General features: G+C 46.8%; 1 protein-coding gene and 1 long non-coding RNA gene across 9 annotated transcripts in view; one reads left to right on the forward strand and one right to left on the reverse strand.

Moving 5' to 3' along the window:
* Positions 1-20,143, forward strand: part of CTNNA3 (catenin alpha 3) — a 442,665-nt gene that overhangs the window by 419,910 nt on the left and 2,612 nt on the right. For all 7 annotated transcript variants that reach the window (XM_040702351.2, XM_040702353.2, NM_001199536.2 and 4 more), the window contains 2 exons: positions 2,333-2,438; positions 7,984-8,118. In XM_040702351.2, coding sequence (XP_040558285.1) covers positions 2,333-2,438; positions 7,984-8,118 — 241 coding nt within the window. The remainder of the gene's footprint in view (positions 1-2,332; positions 2,439-7,983; positions 8,119-20,143) is intronic.
* The window catches only part of LOC101748440, a 183,336-nt gene continuing 165,982 nt past the window's right edge, over positions 2,790-20,143 (reverse strand). For both annotated transcript variants that reach the window (XR_006939541.1, XR_003075912.2), the window contains exons 5-6: positions 10,614-10,668; positions 2,790-8,116 (exon numbers count right to left, since the gene is read on the reverse strand). This is a non-coding gene — a long non-coding RNA (uncharacterized LOC101748440). The remainder of the gene's footprint in view (positions 8,117-10,613; positions 10,669-20,143) is intronic.

A 20,143-nucleotide genomic window follows, 5' to 3' on the forward strand; every position in this document is an offset into this window, starting at 1 on the left:
TGGCGGCAGAAGATGGTGATGGTGAAGCCTTTGAATATGAAGCTAGAGTGCAAATTAAAGCTAAGAATTAAGGGAATAATTTTGATAATTACTTTCCAGAGTGAAATTGAGGTGTAAAGGAAAAAAGAAAATAATGCCTGATAGCGATGCCTGTTAGTCATTGAAGTTAAGTTTAGACAGTGCACGGGCGTAGATGAAGTGACTGCAGACATGCTGTTCATCACAACTTGGGGTAAGAATGATTATATTGCGTGACTTACTTAGGTCTTTCTATTACTGTTTTCCTTGGTGCTGCAGCAGTTAACAGATTCTAAGCTTTTTCTTGCGTTTATACTTTTCGAGAGAGATTTCTGTGAAGCTTTTTCCCTTCCACAACTTTGTTGACACGCTCTCAACTGTTTTCATTTGTACAGACGCCAATTAAACTCCTAGTTAGACACAGCTAGACTTCACACTCCGATTATTTATGGGCTACTCCCAGTCTCCTCATTGGATAGAACAGTTGATTTAAGTGATCTAATAACAATCCGTCACTACCTTGGGGGCATGTAATTGCTCATAAATACAGTACTTTGTGTCTCATCTTTGTTTTCGTAGCACTGGATGTGTTATAAACATAGCTAATACAGCTTTAGTGCTTGTAAATAGTAATATGTGAGGAAATAAATGGATCTTCCACCCGATAAATCAAATAACGGCATTCAGAGTCCAGCAAAGGCTCTGAACCCAATTGAAACAAAAAAAAGGAAAGACAGGCCAATTTTGAAAAATAATAATAATAATAAAATAAAATAAAAATTAATGAACACAACCAAGAAATTAGAATTTCTCTCACAGAAGAGAGAAAAAAGATGGAAAAGTTTGTAAAGGAGAAAATTTATACTGCTGCAGACCTGCAAATGGTTTATGGTGTTGTCTTACTGCAACTCCCTCGGGAGGAATTTTTTTTCTCATTTTCTCACCGCAATACTTGGAACTTTATAGTTACGATGATAGTCTCTTTTTGTATAGCTTCGCTGTTAAGACTGGATTTTAACTTTACAGGATAGGTTCTAGACCACTTGTTTGTTTTTTTTGTATAGGTTCCTTTGGGTACGTATTCCTTTGTACTTCTAAGGAGTGAAAGGTAAAAAAAACAACCATGAAAACTGCCTCAATAGGTTTTCCATGAGAAGAAAATACCTTTTTATAGCAAAATAATACACGACGTATCCAGTTCTGGTTTTTTTTTAGGTTTTTCCAGCTGTAGGCTTCGATAGTTGAGAATAAGGAACTATAATTTGCAAAGCATGTTTTTTCCCCCCCAAAATCAATAAACAGTTCTTTGCAAAACACTGTATTTAATTAAGAGTTTAACCATTACTAGCCATGTCGTGTTGCCGTAATTGTCATTTTTACTGATTTTTTAACTGAATGTGTAACTGCATACAATCATGTTCTAGGGTAAATGAGTTGTTTTCTTTCTCTCTCTCTCTTTTTTTTTTTTTTTTTTTTTTTTTTTTTTTTACTACAAATCTGTCACAAAGCTGAAATGCAGAGCTGAATTTAGCACGGGTGCTTGATAAGTGTGAGGTAAAATAAATGTTGCTTTTTAGTTTAGTAGAAATATTTCAATGTTGAAGAAGACTGAAGGTGGCTTCTTGACAAATCGTTCAGATGAACTTTACAGTTAAGGTGAATTGTTCTGTAAACTACGTAGTGTTTTCAGATACAGCATAACCAAGTTTTGAGCGGAATTTGTTAGTTTTCAGTGCACTCCTGCTCGTAATTCATTTATGCTTCCATACACCAATTTCATAAAACAACCTGAGTTTCCTGACTGGAAATCCACAATCAGTCTCAGAATTCATCACTGTAATAAGCTTTCTTTTTTGTATTTACTAGAAAATACTTTACTAGGTAACGCCTAACAGGAAACTGCTGGAAGGGAAACGAACGTAAACGTTGTATAACTGCAGGATAATTACAGCAAGCAGCACAAGCAGTCTCTGTAGTAAAGCTTCACCATTCCCTCAGAGTTGTCTATATGTGATATATTGGAACTGGGCTTAAAAATCCACGTTCTTAGGATTTAGCACGGATTGCACTTGCAGGATGAAAATAATTTGTGACATTTTTTTCTGGTACTTCTGCATCCAGTTGATGCCAAGCAGTGCAAATCTGTGGGACATGAAAACAAAACCCTTGAAAGCGGGGGTTTAATTAATGTTGCTTCTGTATAGATCGGTGTTTGTTTTTTTTAATTCAATTGAGTCCTTCTGTGCCTAATCTGCATAGCTATGATTTGTTCTTAGTTTTGAATAATGTAATAAGGTATCCGTTTCATTTGAAGGGGTAGAGGACCATTGAAGAACACATCTGATGTAATTAACGCAGCAAAAATGATTTCAGAGTCAGGATCGAGGATGGATGTCCTAGCACGGCTGATTGCCAATCAGGTAGGTTATTTACAACACCTGCGCAGGTCACCTACAAAAATACTTATGACATTGTATGATCTGATTTTTCCTTTTTTTTTTTTTCCCCAATTTCTGGAAATGATGGGTATATAGATCATATCTCGTATAGGTGGATTCTCTTCCTCATACTATTTAAATTCCTGTCTGTATACATTTAGGAGCATGTGCAAATATATGTACACGTACCTAAATACTTGCATATTTATGACTGTGTTCAAATTCTGCTTTAAGCTGTGAGTGCTTAAAGTTCCTTCCTCGTAGTTCCTTCTTCACTTCCTCGGTTAAATAACTCAGAAAAAAAAATGAGGCAAATCAGCTCAGATGTGGAAACTCACGAGTGGCATAGTTTTTTCAAGCAGCCTTAACAGGTTCTAGGTGTCAGCACAACACTTAGGTTACTTTTCTTCTTTGTCTTCAAATGACTTGTTTTACAGCATATTACATGTATTTTCCAGAATGTTTGCTTTCAGCTATATCTAGGTTCTCCTTCTGACATATTTTTCCCCCCAGTACGGGCCTTTTCTTTGTTTTTTGCTGTTAGATTATTTAGACGGAAAACAATTTAAATACTCTTCTCAATAGATAGAATTCTGCCATCTGCATACCTGAAGATTTGAGGTTATTTCTTACCGCTGAAAAGAAATATTTATCGTCATAAAATGAACAGCTTTACAGCTATGAGAATTACTTTATTTCTAGTTAATTCTAAAAGCTTCTACTTGCTAAATAAGCTAAATAACAAAAACAAACAACAAAAAAACTATAAATAAATAAAACAAGACAAAACCAACTTCTTCACCAGCCAAAAACCAAAACAGGATCCATGTAAGTGCACGGGCACGGTCATCTTCCTGGCCAGAGTGGCAGCATTGTAGCTTAGTACCTCAATAAAAGCAACTCGTCTCATGTAGTTAAGGTCAGAACCAGGCCAGAGAAGAACAATCCTATGAAATTTCAGTCTGCGAGTATTAAAGCTATTTACAAGCCTCTGTGGCTGGCTTTTAGGTCCAAAGTAGCAGGGTACATTTGCTGTCTTCCACATCCTCACGTACTTTCTTTCTACTCCTCTCTTTCGATTTTCACTTGCTTAGTATCTATGAAGCAGCAACAGTCTGTGTTGTTTTTTTTCTGTCACGTCTTTCAGGTGGAGATGCCATAGAATTTTGATAACTGGTCTATACAGCTGTGATCTGAATTTGTGGAAAAAAAACACTCCCATTTCAGATCTTGACAAGTGTTCTTCCAGCTTGTGTCTTTTCAGAAATTCTTTTCATCCATTAAAATGAAAATTCAAAACTGTAACCATTACTGATGTATTGCAGAAAATGATGCGGTATCAAATCTAGAGATGAGCGTCATAACTTTTTACTCCTTTTTGAATAAAAATTAAGTCTTTCTTACAGAAATATTTATTACCTAAAATTTTCTTTGTATATTGTTACAATAACTCCAGACTAGAAATGTGAACAAATTGGTAAGGGCAAATTAACCATGAATTACTAGTGCCGATAACCAGTGTGCCGACAGTGCAGATAAACGTTAGTGCTGATAACCGGCGCGTTCCCTTTGTGGCTGCGAAACGTGACTCCATTTTAATTGACTCTTTTACTAAATTCACTCAAGTAATTTCTGTTTGTAAGAGTTTGCGCATAGTGGATAAGCCTTGATTCACTTTACTCATCTCACGTGTACCTAAAATACACTAGTCAGTTCATATATAATTTCTTGTCCTAAGCGTTAGAAGCAAATAAGCGTAAACAGTAAAATAAGAGAGTAGCGAAAAACACGCTTCAAAGACATTGGACCGAGTCAGATGTCTTTGTCAGTAAGTTCAATAACGCTGCAGTGAATATAACTACGGTCGCAGCTAGATAGGCATGTGACTTAGTAAAAAGAAGAATCTTGCTCTTACTCATACTCTCAGATGAGTAATACGATCCTCTCATTCCTCTGATGACTAAAAATCTTTTAGTTTTTATTCCCAAGCAAAATCACCCTTTACCATACAGAGTATTTTTCTCACTGTGTTTTTCTTCAATCTACGTGGCATTTGTGAAGACTAACAATTGCAATTTTACCGTATTTCCTCTGTTCTGCTCTTTTGAAGAAAAGAAATATTACATGCCGTTGACTACCAAATACCTTCAAGAATTTGGTGTGCTGGCTGGAACACAAATTTTGATAAGGTTTTGTGAACACCTTCCTCGGTGGCATCAACCTATTTTTTCTGTATATATTTCACGTGTTCTCTTTCAGTAAAAAATAAATTATGCGTAATTTAGAATTGCGTGTAAAAAATGGATTTGTATTATTTACATCAGAAGAGAAAAACGATAGCTGTACATCATACCAACCGTCAAGTACGTGTTTTAAGGTAGAAGTCCATGCATTCCTCATGCATGTGTTTTGTCTTCGCCGCTTCTCCTTCTGCTATTGAGCTTACTCCGCATCACTTCAATTATTCGTTATCATTTCTAATATGATCATTTAGTTAGGCCACATTAGTTTCATCTTCACAGTTGTCCCGGGACTCGAGTATTACTCTTGACTATCCCTTTGCTGTTATCAGGACCACGGTAACATACAATGAGCATTTTCAGTATTCAAAGAGACACGTGTGGAAGAAAAGCAAAACTTTTTCCTCTGTCTGGATTGAAACCTGAGAAAAAAACCTGGAAAAGCAATCACTGCATATTGAAGAATCACTGTCGTATCCCTTCAATACAACGTGAATAAAACATTTCAAATGGATGATTTTTGTTCACGCTCCATGTAATTTCAGAGAATGAAAATTGAGCACTGTGGAATTACGTATTTTGTATAGCTTCTGTGCGAGGGGGAAAAAACGCAACAACTGAAACTCTATTTTTCAGTATTTTATGATCAGCCACAACAGCACCTCTGTTATGTTGTTCTTCAGTTCTAATTTTTGTAACATGTTCATATTTTGGAAAGAAAGGGACCGTGCGTTAGAATCAGCAGAATTCGGTTCATATTCTCAGCACTTAAAGATGACTCGGAGTTAACAACTGCAAACGTAATCGCATTCAGCGTCAACTTAGGCAAATTAATCACAAGTATATTGCTGATAAATTTAAATTAGATTATTTCCGTTTCATTGTCAAATTGGTGACCTGAAATCCCAAAGAAGATTAAGGTAGTACATCCTGTTTTTAGTGACATACGCTGTAGATTAAGGTCTTTACTACAAGGCTCCTGAGTAATAATTGTTTCAGCAACAAGAGGTGCTAGTCCATTACGATCCCAGTGAGATAGGCGCTCGGACTGTGAGGTATGATTTAAAATGCTGTTTATCAGAGTTACTGTAAGGAGGAAATAGCTTAAGCAATCCTACGTCCCTTCAGATGGTAGGAACGCAGTGTGGTGCAGCATCAACTGGGCCTTTGCTCTATGCACAGCATTCTGTACAGACCCTGTCCATGCAAGAGATATCCCCAGTTTCCATCGTTTGAGCTATTTACAAGAGTTTCTTAGAAAACAAACAAACAGACAACAACGACAACAAAAAACCAACAGCGCTCACTATTTGCCAGGAATTGTAGCTTAGAACTTGTTTCTCTGTGCTAGGCATTGAACTCGTAACCATCAATGGGCTGTGGAATGATTAATCTCAGTATTTTAAAATTATTTTCTGTTGCAGCTGAGTGTTTTGTCTCACTAGTAAGCAAGCGTTGCTTGTACCAGATGTTTCTGAGTAATACGCAGAGGGTTCCTTACGGAATACCCTCTTCACAGAGCACCTCTCTTTCTAACATCTGCTTATGTTTGATTGGGATACGCTCTAAGGGATGAGACTTTAATTGTCTTTATTGTACTTTATCTTACCTAAGGTAACATTAAATGTTACCTTTACTCCTAGAAATGTCTCGTATCTCATAAAGTTTCATGGGTCAAGTACATTAAAATTGCCATAGCGTGTCAGACCAAAGGTTCATTTAGGTCAGTAGTGAACATACACAGGACTCGGTTAGATGACAGCGTGTATTTCACGATACTTCCTTACCTTCACCAGGTAAAGTAAAGTTTTGCTTTAATAAAGTTGTATTTCAGTAAAGCTGTGGTTATCCCTCAGGTTTATGAAATGTATTTACGCCTTTTTCCAGCGGTGCCTTACACTTGCTCTTCTAAATGCTGCTGAGCCCTAGACCTAGTATTTTGATAGAACTAGTTTAACCTCAAGGTCTCTGGGGAGGTTACGTTTTCCTTATCTTTCGTGTATGCCGTCTTCGGCATTCCTAAAATGTTACGCATTTCTTCGCTAAGCGTATGTAAGGAAGATAGTAGATGTGACTAACTTGCAAACGTTATAGAGGAGTATTATGTAAGAAATTAAAATAGCGCTGTCTCTGAGTTTCTATAATGGACGCCGTCACAAATTGAAGCAGATGAGATACTGTATTAGCAGCCTATCTTTCTATCTGCTGAGGTTTTCCGGGGGGGGGATGTAAATCGGAGAGAAAAAGAAAAGCAAGCACTTAGTTTTAAGAAACAGACCTTTAGTATAGTTGTTACGCTTAAAGAGGTTACAGCTGCACCTGGACAGAAGGACAGATATTTTTTTAAGAAGTAGCGTAACAAGTAAACAAGTATTCAAGTTTTCTCAGCAGTCACTGAGATATGAATACTGGTAACGCTTCGAAAATGGTGCACGTTGAAAGGATGGTGAGAAATTCTGTTCTGTTTTTCTTTTAAACTACGGTGAAGTACAAAGAACATTTTAGTAATGGATCTAGCTGAACACAAGTTAAGGACAGATATTTCAATCATATTAACAATTTTTCAGATACATTTGCTATATTCTTTGCTGCTTCTTCTAAAAGTCCGAAACATAAACTTTTTGGTTTACTACTGCAGATGATTGAAGAATACGGAATCGTCACGCTTGAAATAAACACATCCCATTTTAAACAACAATCCGGTTTCTTCAGCAAAGCCAGTTGTTTATGTAAAGTATTTCTTGAATTAAGTACAATTTTTGCTTTTTCAGGCTTTTAGCCCATTATAGGTCTATTTAAACCAGTACTTCCCCTCCAAGTATCGCGGGAGCTCACAGAAGCGAAGGTGGAAAGGTGTTATTTTTTATTAAGTATTGAAATTGGCGATTTTGCCATAAGCTGTTCTTATTTTCTTGCTCCCACTGAAACAGCACACGTGACAGAAAATGGAAACAACGTTTGAAAAAAAAAATCACGTTGATATTAGGAGATAAAGTCTAACTTCTGTGAACATTAACATTGTTCTGGCATTTGTGTTTACATTTGCATCTATCTGTTACTTCTAGATACCTTAGAAACAAAACCTCTTAGGAATTGAATGAAAAGCAGTCATTCCATACATGAAATAATTTGGTTAGCAGCGTTGGCTAAAGCCGGCCCTGCAGCGTAAAAGAAAAAGCGAGTACAAGGATGTTCGTGTAAACGATCTGAATATTCCTCAATTAAGTATTTAAGATGATGTCTGAAATGAAATGTATATGCTTTACTATTCTTTTCTTAATCCTCAGTGTCCAGACCAGTCCTGTAAACAAGATTTGCTGGCTTACCTAGAACAGATCAAGCTGTACTCCCACCAGCTGAAAATCTGCAGTCAAGTTAGAGCAGAAATCCAGAATCTAGGCGGAGAACTCATCGTGTCTGCTGTAAGTAGAAAAATGGCATGAATTACAGTCGGTACAAAATAAAATATCTTGAATTTACATTGTCCTTTCCCGTGCTCATGATACATTCTAGTATAGACCTGAATTCCTTATACTCTCTACCTTTCCTTTTTTTTTTTTTTTTTTTTGTTTTGTTTTGTTTTGTTAACACTTACGTTAGGCAGAGAGTATAAGAAAGAGAAGCATGAATTGCAATCGCTTGTGGATCTGTTTTTCTTTTTAGATTCTTAAAGAGGTAACATGTTTTTGCTGTTACTCCGGATTAATTCGTTTTTAAGAAACGGTAGTCTTTTACTGTATATGAAGTATGCACAGCTGTACGGATGTATGCACAACAACCGATCCCCATATTCATACTTCCAGTCGAGAACAAAATGCTGAAGGCCAGCGGCATCCTGGCTTGTATCAGAAACAGCGCAGGCAGCAGGAGCAGGGAGGCGATCATTCCTCTGTACTCAGATCTGGTGAGGCTGCACTTAGAGAGCTGTGTTCTCTTTTGGGCCCCTCGCTACGAGAAAGGCAGGGAGGCCCTGGAGCATGTCCAGAGGAGGGCAACAAAGCTGGTCAAGGGGTCTGGATAGCGGGAATCGTGTCTTCTCCAGGAGCGGTCAGGTACTGGAACAGGCTGCCCAGGGAGACGGTGGAGTCACCGTTCCTTGAGGCATTCAAGGAAAAGGTGGATGTTGCAATGAGCGACATGCTCTCAGAGCGGTCCCGGGCATGGGTTGACGGTTGGACTAGATGGTCATAGAGGTCTTTTTCAACTGTAATGATTCTATGATGTCGCTTTTTTAAGAACCTGGGCAAAATCCATCTTTTAGACTCCATATGAGGGCTGGCTTTGTAGTTTGACGACGAGTTAGTTGCTCCCATTGGAAAAAGTAGATTAAAGAGCGGTTTGTGTAAGGAAGCACAGAAGCTGACCACGCGTGCCTGTCCACTTCTCTCATATGGAAGAAGATCTGGGAGCCCGTAAGCACGTAATATGCTGTAGAAAATCTGCAGACGGAACATCTGTGCTCTATCTACAGATCATCCGTTGGACAGTTGTATTTCACCCTTCTGCATTTGTGTAAATAATCTGATACTTTTTTTTTTAACAAGTACTGCACAGCAGTAGGTTCAGCATGCTGAGAGCATACTTGTTCCTATTGAAAGTTTAGAAAAAAAAAAAAAGAGAGAGAGAGAATTGTATCACACCATTAAATTAACTTAAGTGAGCATCTCCCTCCGTGACTCCTAACAAGCACGTAAGCGGTTTTTGAGTTGTTTGTAGTCAAAATCTCCTTGCATTTCATTTTGAAATGTTACATTGTGTTTGGCAAGAGAAAGAAAGTCTTTCCTTTGGCCTTAAAAAGAAGCCAGGCTTGCTTTAACAGTTATGTAAGTCTAATTCTGCGTCAAAGGCAGGTGCTTTTATGTTTCTGACTTCTTACCTAAAGTTTCGATTTAAACGTGTCTCACTTACTGAGTTACCGTGCTAGTTACATCGTAAATTGCACAGAAGATATTTCTACAAACATTTTAGATTTGAAGTTAATAGTGCGTCACGTTAGAAGTATGCGCTCGCATGTTGCAAAGCAGAAGGTAGGTTGCTATCCTCGGACAACTGCGCCCCGGGAAAGTCACATCCATTAAGGTGCCAGGTCTGTGGCAGCTGGCAGGTCGCTTGACGCCTTTGTTACAGGTGAAGGTTTTCAGCTGCTGCAAGAGAGGAGCCACACAGCAAGAGCTGGCATTCTGCCTGAGTCTCTAAGAGTCACTCCTTTGGCAGAGGATGAGTTGAGTAGCAAGGCACTGCAGTTGCTCATAGGGCTTCCGCGTGGTTTGTTTCTTTCTCCTAAAAATAAATAAGTGGAGACGGGCAGAACGTCCCCCTGCAGGAATTAAGAAAGGGAGCTAAGGGCTCAGCAACAAGTCGGCGGTCTTCTTGAGATACTGGCTAGTGAAATAGCCCGCTTCATTTATTGTGGGTGGGCAGTTGGTTCCACGGACTATGGACTGTCCTTTCTGTACTGCTGAGTGACCTTTGATAAGTCTGCGGCTGCGTTCGGACAAAACAGCTCCTCGTTGAGCCAGTTTGCTTCTCTTTGCTATTCTTGTATCCACATAGTGGGGAACCGTTAGTTCTGTAGTTTTGTGCATAAAAGAGCCAAGAATATTAACATCCTCAGTTCAGAAATGAAGGAAAGTGCCACTAAATCCTGAACCCAACAAAGAAAAATTCCAGTCTTTAGTGATCAGGGTTTCATTCTTAACAGATTAACTGCTTATTTCGATTGAGGTCTATGCACTCAGGCTGATGATCCTGCTCCTTTTAAGAGACTGCATCGTGCTATTCAACCACAATAACAGCAATTAAATCACTTGCTTTTATTTTTGGTAGCAGAGTTATGGAAAAAACCATAAAAAAAAAACCAAAGAGCCTCTTAAATAAAAAGGAGAAAAAAATAGAAACACAGCATAAGCATTCTTACCTTAAATGTTTAGCAACTCCTCATTCTGTAATAAAATGCAGATTTGACGGTATTCCTAGAAATAATCAAATAAAACCAGCTACTTTTTGATGACCGTTAATGAAACAATAACTATGCTTCTCAGTGTGTCCATGCATTTAAGACAAGAAGTTACAATCCAGACAAATTTTAAAAGCAGTTCTTGTTTCCAAAATATTTCTATATTCCGAAATACAACAATGACAAAGCTGGAAGTATGATACTCAATTATTGGTTTCCATTTTCACCTGCATTAAAAAGGGAAGTCAAGTTCAACTCTGAATAGGATATGGGAGAGCATGAGGAACCAACAGCTGCAGTTGAACTCAAAATATAAAAGATCCACAAAAACAAATAAATATGTATGTAAACACACATGCATGCAAAGAATATGTATATATACAACTATACATACAACTCCTTGTATATATGTAGGTGTCTGTGTGTATATATACGTATGCCTATACGTTTGTACATACACATACTGAAACATAAATATACAAACTCACACACAATAAGTCAGCGTGTCTACGCCGCGTGCGTGTCTACGCCGCGTGCGTGTCTACGCCGCGTGCGTGTCTACGCCGCGTGCGTGTCTACGCCGCGTGCGTGTCTACGCCGCGTGCGTGTCTACGCCGCGTGCGTGTCTACGCCGCGTGCGTGTCTACGCCGCGTGCGTGTCTACGCCGCGTGCGTGTCTACGCCGCGTGCGTGTCTACGCCGCGTGCGTGTCTACGCCGCGTGCGTGTCTACGCCGCGTGCGTGTCTACGCCGCGTGCGTGTCTACGCCGCGTGCGTGTCTACGCCGCGTGCGTGTCTACGCCGCGTGCGTGTCTACGCCGCGTGCGTGTCTACGCCGCGTGCGTGTCTACGCCGCGTGCGTGTCTACGCCGCGTGCGTGTCTACGCCGCGTGCGTGTCTACGCCGCGTGCGTGTCTACGCCGCGTGCGTGTCTACGCCGCGTGCGTGTCTACGCCGCGTGCGTGTCTACGCCGCGTGCGTGTCTACGCCGCGTGCGTGTCTACGCCGCGTGCGTGTCTACGCCGCGTGCGTGTCTACGCCGCGTGCGTGTCTACGCCGCGTGCGTGTCTACGCCGCGTGCGTGTCTACGCCGCGTGCGTGTCTACGCCGCGTGCGTGTCTACGCCGCGTGCGTGTCTACGCCGCGTGCGTGTCTACGCCGCGTGCGTGTCTACGCCGCGTGCGTGTCTACGCCGCGTGCGTGTCTACGCCGCGTGCGTGTCTACGCCGCGTGCGTGTCTACGCCGCGTGCGTGTCTACGCCGCGTGCGTGTCTACGCCGCGTGCGTGTCTACGCCGCGTGCGTGTCTACGCCGCGTGCGTGTCTACGCCGCGTGCGTGTCTACGCCGCGTGCGTGTCTACGCCGCGTGCGTGTCTACGCCGCGTGCGTGTCTACGCCGCGTGCGTGTCTACGCCGCGTGCGTGTCTACGCCGCGTGCGTGTCTACGCCGCGTGCGTGTCTACGCCGCGTGCGTGTCTACGCCGCGTGCGTGTCTACGCCGCGTGCGTGTCTACGCCGCGTGCGTGTCTACGCCGCGTGCGTGTCTACGCCGCGTGCGTGTCTACGCCGCGTGCGTGTCTACGCCGCGTGCGTGTCTACGCCGCGTGCGTGTCTACGCCGCGTGCGTGTCTACGCCGCGTGCGTGTCTACGCCGCGTGCGTGTCTACGCCGCGTGCGTGTCTACGCCGCGTGCGTGTCTACGCCGCGTGCGTGTCTACGCCGCGTGCGTGTCTACGCCGCGTGCGTGTCTACGCCGCGTGCGTGTCTACGCCGCGTGCGTGTCTACGCCGCGTGCGTGTCTACGCCGCGTGCGTGTCTACGCCGCGTGCGTGTCTACGCCGCGTGCGTGTCTACGCCGCGTGCGTGTCTACGCCGCGTGCGTGTCTACGCCGCGTGCGTGTCTACGCCGCGTGCGTGTCTACGCCGCGTGCGTGTCTACGCCGCGTGCGTGTCTACGCCGCGTGCGTGTCTACGCCGCGTGCGTGTCTACGCCGCGTGCGTGTCTACGCCGCGTGCGTGTCTACGCCGCGTGCGTGTCTACGCCGCGTGCGTGTCTACGCCGCGTGCGTGTCTACGCCGCGTGCGTGTCTACGCCGCGTGCGTGTCTACGCCGCGTGCGTGTCTACGCCGCGTGCGTGTCTACGCCGCGTGCGTGTCTACGCCGCGTGCGTGTCTACGCCGCGTGCGTGTCTACGCCGCGTGCGTGTCTACGCCGCGTGCGTGTCTACGCCGCGTGCGTGTCTACGCCGCGTGCGTGTCTACGCCGCGTGCGTGTCTACGCCGCGTGCGTGTCTACGCCGCGTGCGTGTCTACGCCGCGTGCGTGTCTACGCCGCGTGCGTGTCTACGCCGCGTGCGTGTCTACGCCGCGTGCGTGTCTACGCCGCGTGCGTGTCTACGCCGCGTGCGTGTCTACGCCGCGTGCGTGTCTACGCCGCGTGCGTGTCTACGCCGCGTGCGTGTCTACGCCGCGTGCGTGTCTACGCCGCGTGCGTGTCTACGCCGCGTGCGTGTCTACGCCGCGTGCGTGTCTACGCCGCGTGCGTGTCTACGCCGCGTGCGTGTCTACGCCGCGTGCGTGTCTACGCCGCGTGCGTGTCTACGCCGCGTGCGTGTCTACGCCGCGTGCGTGTCTACGCCGCGTGCGTGTCTACGCCGCGTGCGTGTCTACGCCGCGTGCGTGTCTACGCCGCGTGCGTGTCTACGCCGCGTGCGTGTCTACGCCGCGTGCGTGTCTACGCCGCGTGCGTGTCTACGCCGCGTGCGTGTCTACGCCGCGTGCGTGTCTACGCCGCGTGCGTGTCTACGCCGCGTGCGTGTCTACGCCGCGTGCGTGTCTACGCCGCGTGCGTGTCTACGCCGCGTGCGTGTCTACGCCGCGTGCGTGTCTACGCCGCGTGCGTGTCTACGCCGCGTGCGTGTCTACGCCGCGTGCGTGTCTACGCCGCGTGCGTGTCTACGCCGCGTGCGTGTCTACGCCGCGTGCGTGTCTACGCCGCGTGCGTGTCTACGCCGCGTGCGTGTCTACGCCGCGTGCGTGTCTACGCCGCGTGCGTGTCTACGCCGCGTGCGTGTCTACGCCGCGTGCGTGTCTACGCCGCGTGCGTGTCTACGCCGCGTGCGTGTCTACGCCGCGTGCGTGTCTACGCCGCGTGCGTGTCTACGCCGCGTGCGTGTCTACGCCGCGTGCGTGTCTACGCCGCGTGCGTGTCTACGCCGCGTGCGTGTCTACGCCGCGTGCGTGTCTACGCCGCGTGCGTGTCTACGCCGCGTGCGTGTCTACGCCGCGTGCGTGTCTACGCCGCGTGCGTGTCTACGCCGCGTGCGTGTCTACGCCGCGTGCGTGTCTACGCCGCGTGCGTGTCTACGCCGCGTGCGTGTCTACGCCGCGTGCGTGTCTACGCCGCGTGCGTGTCTACGCCGCGTGCGTGTCTACGCCGCGTGCGTGTCTACGCCGCGTGCGTGTCTACGCCGCGTGCGTGTCTACGCCGCGTGCGTGTCTACGCCGCGTGCGTGTCTACGCCGCGTGCGTGTCTACGCCGCGTGCGTGTCTACGCCGCGTGCGTGTCTACGCCGCGTGCGTGTCTACGCCGCGTGCGTGTCTACGCCGCGTGCGTGTCTACGCCGCGTGCGTGTCTACGCCGCGTGCGTGTCTACGCCGCGTGCGTGTCTACGCCGCGTGCGTGTCTACGCCGCGTGCGTGTCTACGCCGCGTGCGTGTCTACGCCGCGTGCGTGTCTACGCCGCGTGCGTGTCTACGCCGCGTGCGTGTCTACGCCGCGTGCGTGTCTACGCCGCGTGCGTGTCTACGCCGCGTGCGTGTCTACGCCGCGTGCGTGTCTACGCCGCGTGCGTGTCTACGCCGCGTGCGTGTCTACGCCGCGTGCGTGTCTACGCCGCGTGCGTGTCTACGCCGCGTGCGTGTCTACGCCGCGTGCGTGTCTACGCCGCGTGCGTGTCTACGCCGCGTGCGTGTCTACGCCGCGTGCGTGTCTACGCCGCGTGCGTGTCTACGCCGCGTGCGTGTCTACGCCGCGTGCGTGTCTACGCCGCGTGCGTGTCTACGCCGCGTGCGTGTCTACGCCGCGTGCGTGTCTACGCCGCGTGCGTGTCTACGCCGCGTGCGTGTCTACGCCGCGTGCGTGTCTACGCCGCGTGCGTGTCTACGCCGCGTGCGTGTCTACGCCGCGTGCGTGTCTACGCCGCGTGCGTGTCTACGCCGCGTGCGTGTCTACGCCGCGTGCGTGTCTACGCCGCGTGCGTGTCTACGCCGCGTGCGTGTCTACGCCGCGTGCGTGTCTACGCCGCGTGCGTGTCTACGCCGCGTGCGTGTCTACGCCGCGTGCGTGTCTACGCCGCGTGCGTGTCTACGCCGCGTGCGTGTCTACGCCGCGTGCGTGTCTACGCCGCGTGCGTGTCTACGCCGCGTGCGTGTCTACGCCGCGTGCGTGTCTACGCCGCGTGCGTGTCTACGCCGCGTGCGTGTCTACGCCGCGTGCGTGTCTACGCCGCGTGCGTGTCTACGCCGCGTGCGTGTCTACGCCGCGTGCGTGTCTACGCCGCGTGCGTGTCTACGCCGCGTGCGTGTCTACGCCGCGTGCGTGTCTACGCCGCGTGCGTGTCTACGCCGCGTGCGTGTCTACGCCGCGTGCGTGTCTACGCCGCGTGCGTGTCTACGCCGCGTGCGTGTCTACGCCGCGTGCGTGTCTACGCCGCGTGCGTGTCTACGCCGCGTGCGTGTCTACGCCGCGTGCGTGTCTACGCCGCGTGCGTGTCTACGCCGCGTGCGTGTCTACGCCGCGTGCGTGTCTACGCCGCGTGCGTGTCTACGCCGCGTGCGTGTCTACGCCGCGTGCGTGTCTACGCCGCGTGCGTGTCTACGCCGCGTGCGTGTCTACGCCGCGTGCGTGTCTACGCCGCGTGCGTGTCTACGCCGCGTGCGTGTCTACGCCGCGTGCGTGTCTACGCCGCGTGCGTGTCTACGCCGCGTGCGTGTCTACGCCGCGTGCGTGTCTACGCCGCGTGCGTGTCTACGCCGCGTGCGTGTCTACGCCGCGTGCGTGTCTACGCCGCGTGCGTGTCTACGCCGCGTGCGTGTCTACGCCGCGTGCGTGTCTACGCCGCGTGCGTGTCTACGCCGCGTGCGTGTCTACGCCGCGTGCGTGTCTACGCCGCGTGCGTGTCTACGCCGCGTGCGTGTCTACGCCGCGTGCGTGTCTACGCCGCGTGCGTGTCTACGCCGCGTGCGTGTCTACGCCGCGTGCGTGTCTACGCCGCGTGCGTGTCTACGCCGCGTGCGTGTCTACGCCGCGTGCGTGTCTACGCCGCGTGCGTGTCTACGCCGCGTGCGTGTCTACGCCGCGTGCGTGTCTACGCCGCGTGCGTGTCTACGCCGCGTGCGTGTCTACGCCGCGTGCGTGTCTACGCCGCGTGCGTGTCTACGCCGCGTGCGTGTCTACGCCGCGTGCGTGTCTACGCCGCGTGCGTGTCTACGCCGCGTGCGTGTCTACGCCGCGTGCGTGTCTACGCCGCGTGCGTGTCTACGCCGCGTGCGTGTCTACGCCGCGTGCGTGTCTACGCCGCGTGCGTGTCTACGCCGCGTGCGTGTCTACGCCGCGTGCGTGTCTACGCCGCGTGCGTGTCTACGCCGCGTGCGTGTCTACGCCGCGTGCGTGTCTACGCCGCGTGCGTGTCTACGCCGCGTGCGTGTCTACGCCGCGTGCGTGTCTACGCCGCGTGCGTGTCTACGCCGCGTGCGTGTCTACGCCGCGTGCGTGTCTACGCCGCGTGCGTGTCTACGCCGCGTGCGTGTCTACGCGTACCCTATCATTTCCATATTCTGTACTAACCCTTTGCATTTATGTGTATTGTCTGTGTAGTGTATCTATACACATATTTTTTTATTTATAATTTAGTTTAGGTTAATCAGTTTCATTTATTCCTGATTTTGTTTTATGTTATGGTGTATTTTTTTTTTTTAACCTTTGCATTGTCTGCTACTTCCTTTTGTCTGTGGGTTACGATTCTCTAATCTTTTCAGACAGTGCAAGCAAAGAGGGATTTATTTTTCCAGTGGAATAATTATCAAATTGTCTGTGTCTAGTTTACTGCAAGAGGAACAACTCTTCCTGCCACGTGTCAAGGCACGCATCTTTTTCTTAGAAAACAGATGTTAGAGTAGGACATTTCTATAAATTCTATATCAGTCATCAGTCTGTTTTCTAGTGCTAAACAATGAAAATAATTAAGTGTGCCTATTAATACAATACCCTTTTGCATGTATTACTGCTACTCCCACGCCATTATTATAGGTCATGTGTGGATTATATGCATTTAGTCCTCTTAGCATTTCTACCTCCTGTGAAAAGAAAAATACAGGGCGTTGTTTTTCTCCCTAGCATTTCTCGAGAAATGTTCAGTGCTGTCTCATGATCTTTCAGTTTTCGTTTCATTTCAGAAACGCAAATCTGATCATTTCCTGTCCTGTTACTGTTTTTTGCCTTATGTACATTCTTATTTATCAGGTGTTAGAAAAACAATTACGCAGACAGTAATGCATTCCCCTCACTTCGTCAATTCACTCACAAATTCATTTTACCTGGTTAGGGGGAGATCGCCATTGCTAACACATCAGTTTGCAAATCTGCATACTGCAAAAGGCTTCAGAATGCCCTGTGATCAGGCTGAATATCGTTCTCCCATTAATACTGGTGGACCTCTAGGGAACTGACTGACTTAATTGCTGTTACAGAAGGGCTAAAGAAGTTTCAAAACAGGACGCGCAGAAGTTGAAATGTCACTTTCCATTACCTCCCAGCTGTAGTGAGCTTCATTAGTGGTATATACACAAGAGCAAATTGTGCTAAACAACATGCTGTGTGCACATATGTGAAATATTTCTGTAGACACCTTTACCCATACATACAAATGCATGTGCAAGAAGTAGAAAGCCCAACATCGCTCCTTTAAGAAAATAGCGCTTTTCTCATTCTAGCAAATAGATGTAAATTTCACAGGTTATTTTTCTTTCTTTCTTTCTTTCTTTCTTTTTTTTTAATGGCTTCTCTTCCTTACTTTGGCGAGAACTTCATAAAAGTCGGTTGCTTAGGGTGGACATTATTTACAAGGGCTGCTCCAAAAGTATTGCTTCCTGTTTTGTTACGTTAGCCTGCGACAACAGAGGTTGATATTGGTGGTATTGAAGTAGAGGTGCAACCTTCTCACCGATATTCCCTGGCATTTTGTTGCCACGTGGCATATGGCAGCAGAGGGGCAGATTGACACAATGGCGTCTGCAGCAAAGGTGCATCATTAAATTCCTCCATGCAAAAGAAAATGGTGCCCATTTACATTCCTTGATATTTGCTCAAAGTTTATAGAGACCAACCAGGGGACATGAGCACAGTGAGGCAATGGATGGTGTGTTTCAGCAAGTAGCAACAGATATGTGAAAGATGAGTTGCACTCCAGACAGCCACGTACAGCCGTCAGACCACAAAATGCAGAGTGTCTCCATCAGCTCATCTGCTCCAATCAGCTACTGGTGGTGACTGTGTTGAGAAGCAGTGTTTTATACCTGAGAATTTGCTCTATCAACTAGCTTTATTATGCTATTTACCTCTGTTGTAGTTTCCCTGGAAATGACTAAGAGGCATTACTTTTGGAGCAACCGCTGTATTTACAACAAATAAAAGCAATAAATAATAATAAATGAGATTTAAATAAATAATACCTAACTATCTCTAAAGGGCTTTCTTCAAGCTATTCAGAATGGAGATGCCTTCTCAATTGAAATTGTCAGCCTTATAATTAAATACAGCCCGGTGTCTGAATAAAAATCTACTTGATCGGGTCATTTATACCATATATATGTGCTTTTAGCATTCCCTGAGAACGCTATCAAAACACAAACAGTACTGTAAATTAAAGGGGGAAGACAGCATTCATTACAAATGATTAAATTGTAAACAAGTGTGAGCACTGTGCTTAACGTGAATTATAGCATCATTTGGCTATGATCTGAACATGTCAACAACAATAACAAAAACCAAAACTAAAACAAAAACCAACCAACACCTTCCCAAAGAAAAGAATCTAAAGACAGCCTACTTTTTTCCCGTTGGAGCACAGTGGATGCGTATATACCTTCTCGGTGCTCAAGGGTGGCACACAATGGCCTGCCATCGGACACAGTTGTAACAAACAGACAAAACAATTCTCTGCAGCTGTATTTTAAGACCAGGAGACATAGTTGGACACCCTGCACACATCTGTTCTTCTCCCTCTCTGATCTTAGCCCTATTCTAGAATGAAGTCCCTGAGCCTTATCAGTTTGTATTCTAGGAAGAGGTAAAATAAGAAGGTGACCTCATTTTCAGATGTTTTAAGTAGTGCTGATGGCCAATTATATTATATGGTCAATTCTTTTACAAGTGTGGGCCTATGGAAAAATCCTTGTTCTTACTCTTGGCTTTTATCAAGACACAGCCCCCAGCGTAGCCTCCTCCCATCATAGCAGTAACTCTTCCACATACAGCCTGATAGACATTGGCACCTAAAGTGCATCAGACCGGAATTGCGTCTCTGACTGTTGCGGTTTAACCTAGCAGGTGAGCACACCGTCATCTGCTCACTCCCCCCTATACTGAATGGGATGGGGGAAAGAACGAGAAAAAAACCTAAGTAGAACTCACAGGTTGAGATAAAGTTATTTACCATGATAGAGGAAAGGAGAATAATGATGACTATAGATATATAAATACATATAGCAAATGATGCACAAGTAATTGCTCGCCACCCCTGACTGATGCTTAGCTAGTACCCCAAGCAGTGGAAAAGAGAGAGATGAACTCCCACTCCCTTCGGAACTCCTTCCGCTCCATGTTCTATGGTATGGAATATCCCTTTGGGCAGTTTAAGTCAGCTCTCCGCATTCTGTTCCCTCCTAGCTCCTTGCGCCCATCACTGAGAACGACCGTGGCTCTGTACAACACTGCTTAGCAGCGGCTATAAACATCAGTGTGTAATCAGCATTGTTCTTCTCCTAGAACCAAAACATAGCATCGTACCAGACGCTCTGAAGAAAACAATTTGATCCAGCTGAAACTAAGACACGAGAGTTTGAGATTCCCTATGGGAAAGGGTTATATCAACCCTCGTTTACTCATGTCAACAACTCATTTACTCAACACGTACCATAGGTCTTTGCTGACCTTTCAGACAACTGTACTGTGCAACACTGATAAGTCAGCCTCTGTCCAGGCTGCCAAAGTCACTGAGGCTGAGGAGAGAACTAAGAAAGTAAAGTAACTTCAGGACTGTCTGCTTTCAATCCCTAAGCACCACGCAAGCCTTAGGTGAGAAGGGAACGGTGTATTCAGTTTTTGTATTACATTTCAGAGCAGCACTGCAAAGCTAACATAGTAGTTAAAACTGTCTTTTTTTTTTCCTCCAGTCAACCAGTTTTCAGTTGGAATCACGATATGCTATTTT

Source organism: Gallus gallus, chromosome 6, assembly GCF_016699485.2.
Source record: "Gallus gallus isolate bGalGal1 chromosome 6, bGalGal1.mat.broiler.GRCg7b, whole genome shotgun sequence".
Lineage (NCBI taxonomy): Eukaryota > Metazoa > Chordata > Aves > Galliformes > Phasianidae > Gallus > Gallus gallus.